This window comes from Orcinus orca, chromosome 10 (genome assembly GCF_937001465.1).
Source record: "Orcinus orca chromosome 10, mOrcOrc1.1, whole genome shotgun sequence".
In the NCBI taxonomy this organism is placed as follows: Eukaryota; Metazoa; Chordata; class Mammalia; order Artiodactyla; family Delphinidae; genus Orcinus; species Orcinus orca.
In genome coordinates, this window is record NC_064568.1 from 62,727,109 (window position 1) to 62,735,209 (window position 8,101).

General features: G+C 42.5%; 1 protein-coding gene across 5 annotated transcripts in view; it reads left to right on the plus strand.

Moving 5' to 3' along the window:
• DST (dystonin) overlaps positions 1 to 6,601 on the plus strand; it is a 494,628-nt gene extending 488,027 nt beyond the window's left edge. For all 5 annotated transcript variants that reach the window (XM_012532210.3, XM_033424298.2, XM_033424315.2 and 2 more), the window contains 4 exons: positions 885 to 1,084; positions 1,672 to 1,782; positions 4,665 to 4,788; positions 5,580 to 6,601. In XM_012532210.3, coding sequence (XP_012387664.2) covers positions 885 to 1,084; positions 1,672 to 1,782; positions 4,665 to 4,788; positions 5,580 to 5,842 — 698 coding nt within the window. In that variant the 3' untranslated portion in view covers positions 5,843 to 6,601. The remainder of the gene's footprint in view (positions 1 to 884; positions 1,085 to 1,671; positions 1,783 to 4,664; positions 4,789 to 5,579) is intronic.
• Positions 6,602 to 8,101: the final 1,500 nt, after the last annotated feature.

The following is an 8,101-nucleotide window of genomic DNA, read 5'->3' on the forward strand; positions in this document are numbered from 1 at the left end:
ACTTTGACATTCTTGCTTTAATCGTTTTGTTTTAAAATAACATGCTTCATCCATCGCGTATGGCTTAACTCACATCCAGCTGAGCTGGTGCTTCCAAATTGAAATTCTGGACTTTCAACACGCTTCGGGTGTTGCGAATGTAGGGGTTGTGTAAGTGATCAAACACAGGCTAACACCCTGCACACGGGGTTCTGGCGGCGCCTTCTCCGAGTGCACGTGTGTTGGTGTGAGTGTTGCATCACAGATGACCTCACGGATCCTGGGGTCTGCTGTTTGTTATTTTGCATGCTGTAAAACCAAGTTTTTAAGGCATAAAATAAAAATACTAGCCGCCTCATTGAAAGTGCAAAACCTGAAAGTTTCTGTGTCGTCGTCATGATTAACAACCCATCTCTCATTCTGTGTAATTGTCCAATTAATCCCGATGGTGAAAGACTGGCAATTTCCTGACCTCGGTAGTACACGCAAAAGACACAGTCCCCGCCTCCCTGGCTTGTCCCCTCAGGGTGGGGATGGCATAGTGAAACCCTGCAGGCATCAGTAGTGGGTGGATTAACAATATTTGAGCATGAGCTTGTCATTTTCATGCTGACTCTCTCTTTAATAGTGGTTACTCTTGGCTGGTGTCTAGTGTTAGAATAAACACACTTTTATTTTTTTCTTTCCCCAACTGGCCTGTATCCGAAAGGAATGCATTGTAAAGGAATGCATTTGACTTTTTGTGATGCTGAGTTGGAGTTGGCATGGCAAAAAGGTGTTCTTGCAATCCTCCACGTGGTCTGTGGCGCCAGATGGCAGTTTTCCCCTCCCCCCCGCACCCGACTGAGCCCCTCTTTTTTTTTTCCTTCCTTTCGTTTGTGTGCCTTGTGTGTTCCGTCATCCAGCTAAAGGAAGGACGAACATGGAGCTAAGGGAGAAGTTCATCTTGGCGGATGGAGCCAGTCAGGGAATGGCTGCTTTCCGGCCCCGGGGCCGGAGATCGAGGCCCTCATCTCGGGGAGCCTCGCCCAACCGGTCCACATCCGTGTCCAGCCAGGCTGGCCAGGCGGCCTCCCCACAGGTCCCTGCCACCAGCACACCCAAGGTAGGACTCGTTTCCTCTTCCTCTGCGCTCACTGTCTAGAGTATGCTTTTGAATGTTTGGGGGGGATCCCTGGAATTTGTAGGACCAGCTTTCTCCAAATGTGTCCCTTCTCACAATATGGAAGATGAAGAATTAAAAAGTGTGTGTGTGTGTGTGTGTGTGTGTGCGCGCACGCGCGTGTGCTTTTGCCCTGTGGCGCATATAAAGACGATCTATTTAGGGGCTTTGGTTACCCTTCAGATTGTTTTTTTCTTTTTAAAGCTTCATTCATGTTTTTGGTGTGTATGATTTGCCATCAGACCTTTTCTATTTGTTTTTTTATTTTTAAGTTTTGAATTTTATTTTATTTTTTATACAGCAAGTTCTTATTAGTTATCTATTTTATACATATTAGTGTATACATGTCAATCCCAATCTCCCCATTCATCCCACCACCACCCCCGCCGCTTTCCCCCCTTGGTGTCCATCTATTTGTTTTTAATGATGATCATTCTTACTGTGAAATGAATGGCTGTGAATCTCTCTTTCCGTGGCTTTGTTTTTTTATCTGCCGTCCTTTACGTTTGATTTGCCATTGTTCCATACAGATTCTCCATCCTTTAACACGCAATTATGGTAAACCCTGGTTGACAAACAGCAAGGTGTCAACTCCTTGTAAACCAGCTGAGTGCTCAGACTTCCCCATGTCATCTCCAGAGGTATTGTAAGGCCCCAGATTCCAGCCTAACAGCCGCCTTTAACTGAAACGATCACCTACTAACACTGCTTCACCTCACCCTTAATAAATGTACTTTTGATAATATGTCGTCTTTTTACAGACTTCTATATAATAAGTCTCAACCCTAGGAACGTGAGAGTAAGGGGTGAACACAAAAGACGGTTTATAGCTCCTCAAAGGGCGTCAGCCTAACCTAGTCACCTCTGCAGGCTCTCAGCCTTTTTTGTTTCTCTGTTCTCTTTCTCATACTTAATTTTGCTTTTCTCCCCTGGGAGAGTGACATACAGGAGATTATACCCAGACCTAAGTCAGGTTTCTTTTCAAGCTGATGGTATGCTTTTGCTTCTAGACATAATTTGGGCAAGAAATGCTGTAACCCTTTTTAGGTGAGAGTGAGAGGCAGTATCATTTGCAAGAGAATCACTTAAATTAAAAGAATGTGGACTGAGTGTTCTCTCTGGGCAAGGTCCTTCTGACTGTCTGGTATGTCTATTTCTGCCCAAGAACACTGGGTGGATGAGACCCAAGCCTTTTAGTTACCAGCGCAAGGGGCTGGGGGCTCGGATAGGCAAAAGGTTATCTGTCATTCTCAAAAGGTATGTATCTTTATTAGACTTAATGATTTTTTTCAGGACCCTCTCACTTTTTTAAATGACATGCTATATGGGGATAAGATATTTAGGAGATATAAAATTTGCCGAGATTAACTTATATATCAGATCATTTATATTCAATTGGAAGTCAACCATACGTCTTTTAAAGAAAGTTCTCTGTAAAATGATAAACATAGGCACCAAATAAATCACATATTTGATTAGAATCACCATAAGGAAGGGAGAAAAATCCCTAAAGAACTGTTATTGAAACCAAGGAGGTATTTCATATTAAAGGCAAGGACTCCTGGATAAAACTAATTTAGTACCTCTCAAAAGCCTTTTCTGCTTTTCAAAACTCTTATCTGTTATGTAACCCTCACACTCATAATGAGAGGTAGGCAGAGAAAATGTCATTGCCCTCCTGACTCAGATTGAAATGATGGAAATGGAAATTGCGGATGGTGGTATAGAGTTGGGGCAGAAGCCCATTCCTCAACTCTTCCTCATCCCCCAGCCCCTCATTTCTCCCCCGTCCCTCAAGTGAGTGATGTTAATTTCATATGTTACGTCTGAGGCGTCTGTCGCTTCTGATGGATCTCTTGTAGCCAAAACTGAGAGCAGTTGAAGGAACCTAAAGTGACATGTTTGCTTTAAATATTCAGGGCTGTGCTACTCTGTTCAAATTTTTGAAAAGTGGAAACCGCCCCCCCCCCACAAATTTAAGTCTATTATTTTGGCTAATACAAAGCTAGGTTTCATTTCAAATAGCCTCATGAGGCAAAACAACAGTATCCTTCTATGGAAGGGTCTTTAAGAGCACGGGGTAGGTTTGTGACTATAAAATCAGAATATCAAGGCATCTGAAAAGAATGCTCTTGGTCCTTCATGGTAATGAACTGTCATCTTGAGTGATATATTTCATCACCTGTGAGTCCTCACTCTCTCCTGGGTTGTTGAGATTCTGAGTTAGGAATTTAACTGGAGCAGAGCTGTCAGAGTTCGGGCAAATTACTGCCCTCTTCAGGCCCTCCTCTTTCACAATTGTGAAAAAGTGAGTAGGTAAGTGTGAGGATTAATTGTGGTTAGACTAGTGAGAGTATTTTCAATGCTTAAGCATCTTTTTTTTTTTTTTGGCTGCGCTGAGTAGCATGCAGGATCTTAGTTCCCCCACCAGGGATCGAACCCCTGCCCCCTACCATAGGAGTGCAGACTGGGCCACCAGGGAAGTCCCAAGTATTATATGTATACGAATTCTATATAAATCCTATATTTAAATGTATGTAGAGAATACATATGTAAATGAATTATGAATATCATTAATATTAATAAATTGCAACCCTGATATATCTAAAGGTCTTACATATGCTTTATTATTAAACATTTAAAACTATTTAATAAAGGAAAATTAATTTTTCAAAAAGCATATGTAATTGTTTAGATCTGTTTCCTCCAAACAGCTCCCTGACTGTGAGTTCATTGAGGAATATGATGTCTTTATACTTCCCAGATTTGTTTTTGTTTTTTGTTTTTTTTTAACTTTGGGAGAATTTCCAAAATGTTGTAGTGATCCAGGAAACGTGAATGATTTTAGATTTAGAATAAAATGTCATAGTTGTGATTACTTTAGACATTCTCTGCAAACTCCTGTAAGAATTTTAAGAGAATCATCCCCAAACATTGCCTAGGTATCTTGTAAGGACCGTAGACAGTGACGGAGCCAAGAGAGGAAGTGACATCTTACCAAGTTACAGAATGTCGCTTTTTTCTCTTTTTGGCAGTTATGTTTGTTTAAATGGTGGCTGTCTAGGCATTCCTTATTTTCTTCCTGTTCAATTTCTGTTTATTTATTTCTGTCTAGTTCCCTAAAAACCTTGCAGGCAGCAGAGAGTCCAAGCACGATTTTTTAGAGGCCAGTCTTCTCTCGGGACCATGCAGCCACCATCATCTTTTTGGCTCTACTCTCTCAACTCTGTGATAATTCACTGACAATCTGAAAGATACTAACATACTCAGAGTTTGTCTGTGTTTCCTCGGGGACTCTCCACTTTTGTGTTTTCTCTCCAACATGAATTCATTTTCTTTAGAGGGGTCCCTCTGAATTTAGGGAGAGAATAAGAAATTAGTGGAGAAAAGCAAGTGAGAACCCCATGCCTCCTCACCTCCTGAGTGTCTAGTGGAGGGTTCCCACCCATCTGTGAAGTGGTGTCAGTGGAGAATCACGGGACAGGAGCAATATCTGAAATGTCTTTTCCCTGATTCGACACAGGGAACGCCGATACAGGGAAGCAAGCTTCGACTTCCGGGATATTTATCAGGGAAAGGCTTCCACTCCGGGGAAGACAGTGGCTTGATCACAACCGCAGCTTCCCGAGTACGGACACAGTTTGCTGGTGAGTCTGCTGCGTTCCATCTCTCGTGGCTTTGCAGTGTGATCTGAATATGAAAATCCCATTTCTTCCTAATCGGGGAAGACAAATCAATGCTGCTGTATTCTTCTGAAATGACAAGTGGTCCCAGTCCTCCATCAAAGGTAGGGGATCAGTGAGCCATGGGCATAAGGGACTCAAACATCCCTTTTGGAAAGTACCAGAGAAAGATGAGACAGTGACTGTGGAATTGAAGAAAAACTGTGGCAGGATCTACCTCTTCCGACCGAAAGTCTGGCCTCCTCTGCTGCTTGGAAATTGCACTGGGTTCTGTTTGGGGTGGTTGGAAAAACCCAGCTGCACTGGCCCTGACCCCGGGGATCCTAAGCACAGCAAGCCTGAAGCTTCTTTAAACTTTCAAGTCTTTTGTCTTCAATTCCTTTGTGCTTCGAATTACTTATCCTAGGCAAAACTTGTGCTGTGCGTTCGTACTGCACACGTCCCTGGGTTATACCTGCCAAACTTTGGAAAACACGGTCTCAAGGGATATATCTATTCCTTATGTCTGTGTGTGGTAAATGGAATTCCATTTTAAGTGGGGTAGCCCCCAACCTGCTTTTTGTTTGTAAATTGAGCTTTTTGTATATTTCATCTACTTAGAGTGGGAGCAAGGCCATGAAATCAACATGTATTTCTTGAGCGCCTACTGGGTGTCCAGAAAACTGACTGAGGTTAAACGGTGGCACTGAGTTTCAAGAATCGGTGGCAGCTGGATGCAGTAGGAAGGGTGACCCATCTCTGCCCTCTCTCCTCAGATCCCAAGAAGACCCACAGCCGACCAGGAAGCCGAGCTGGCAGCAAAGCTGGTAGCCGGGCCAGCAGCCGCCGAGGCAGTGATGCATCAGACTTTGACATCTCGGAAATCCAGTCCGTGTGCTCCGACGTGGAGACTGTCCCCCAGACACACAGGCCTACGCCCCGAGCAGATTCTCGGCCGTCCGCAGCCAAGCCTTCCAAAATCCCCACACCCCAGAGGAAATCACCTGCCAGCAAATTGGACAAGTCCTCCAAGAGATAGTGCAGTTGGTTCTACCACTGTCCTTCCTAAAGCCTTTACTATTTAAGTCTGAAAGATGTAACATATGATGTAGAGACTATTGTGAAATAATGCAAGAGGTGAGTTTAAAGTTCTGCAGATGGCCTTATTTGTGTATTTGTCTTTTTCTTTTATCTGTATAATTTGGGTCAGATAGTCTGGGGTTTTAGTCACATCCTCCATGAGGGGGGAGAGAGTTTGATAGGCACTAACGTTTCTGCACTGAGCGTGTGGAGCACACCTGAGATCACTATACCTGCAGGTAAGTCCACGACTTCCCGACAGCCAGCCCTCCACTGGGAGCTAACATGAAGGATACCTCAGGACACCTTCTTGCTTCTCTGGAAACTCTGAAAAGCCAAAAGACACCCACAGCGATCTATTCCAAGATGATCTAAATGTAAACTGCAAGATGGGGGGCAAAAAGACAAACACACCCGCCGCAGTTCTTAACCTTGTACCTGACGGAGAACTCACAGAAAGTTCCTTTCTGCACCTGCCCATGCTCTGAGATTCCCAGACTCTTGCGCGTTTCTGTGCCATGGCTTCACCTGAGGCCAGAGGCGTCCTGGACGTGAGCCCTCTTATCCTGTAAGAATATCATCATAAAGTGCATTCATGTAAATGTGAGGTTTTCTTTTGCTTGAGTGGACAGTAGCACCTGTACCATTGAACTCATTTTGTATCAAAGCAAGTTTGCTTGCAGAAAAGCTATGAAATAAAACATGTCCCTTAACTACATTGCTATGGAATTAATTTTTTTCCCCAGGGAAAAAAAGTCAGTGTATTTTTTTATGAGCAAATATCCATTTGGAGTGACCAAACGAGACTTAATAATGGGTTTATTTTGATTTTCTCATCTGAAGTAATCATGTTCTGGTATTATATCTATATTTAATATAAACCTTTTAATTTATTATGTATACTCACATACTATAGGAAGATATTAGTATGCATTTAATAAAACATATTCACTTGAACATATGGCATACCTGATTATTTAAAGTGAACTTTTTCTGTTTGCTCTAAATAAAGCTTATATGGACGATCTCTCTTTACTAACAGTGTGACAGGCTAAGTTTGGGGGACAAAAAACACAGGGATATAATACATAAGAAATGATAAAATAACATTAACCATTCTATAAATATTTTTAATATGTACCAACCATGTGCCAGCCTCTGTTGGTGACACTGAGGCGCTCTTATATTCAAGGGGAAAAAGCTAATAACTAAATCACTAAAAAACATGAACTGAAACCAGGGGATGTATGACAGGGTAATGTAGTTACATTCCCTCCTGTGTACATTTAAAAATCAAATGATAAAATTTTCTTAAATATAAAAATGGCATCAAATATAATTAGAAGAATGGCAGATGGTTCCTTTGGGTATGACCGGTCACAGTTCTCCCTGTGACTTTGTAAATTCATTTCAGCACACGGCATTGGTGGCATTTGGGTTCAGGAGTTAGTTAAGATAGTCTTGTGTTTTCCCCACGTGGTCTTTTTCATGGAGGCCAGCGTTGAATTGAAGGGCCTGGAGTCTCCGGAGACAGAAATTAGGTGCCGCTTTTAAGTGACTCCTTTCTCAAAGCATGGGTCTCAAGTGCATGCCCTTGATGGGAAGGGTGATTCTAACCTATGGGACCACTTGCTGTAATTCATGCGTTTGATTGTAAACACCTCATCTGAGAAGGCAGCTGAAATTGCTGTTACTCCTTTGGTGCTTTGCATAGGATCACATTTCCACTTCAAAGACAAATTTAAGGGAATAATTTTATCTGGGCTCATTTGAATGCTGCCCCTGATAAAGAGCTAGGGAATTTGCTTTTTGTAGTAGGAAGTGGTGAAAGATACTTCGAGAGTCCTAAGGAACTGCTTCCAGCTACCAGCAATTGTCCTCCTGGGGAGCTTTTCACACTTTGATGCCTGATATTTGTTTCCTCTTGAATGTTTGTTTCCCAGAGCCTCAGGCTGACTTCTGAGGTCCTCCTGGAAGTTTCCCTCCTCTTCGCTACACAGTTCCTTCTCTTTTCTTTTTGTCTTTCTTTCTTTTTTGTTTTCTTTCCTACTTTTTATTTTAAAAACATGACATTGGAATGAATCGCAATGCTAAACATCTTAAAGATTGGCTCTGTTAGAAGATAAACTGAGGCATACGAAGAATTTTTAGGAGATCTACGAAACAGACACAGACATAGAGAACAGACCCTGTGGTTGCCAAGTGGAAGGGGAGGGTG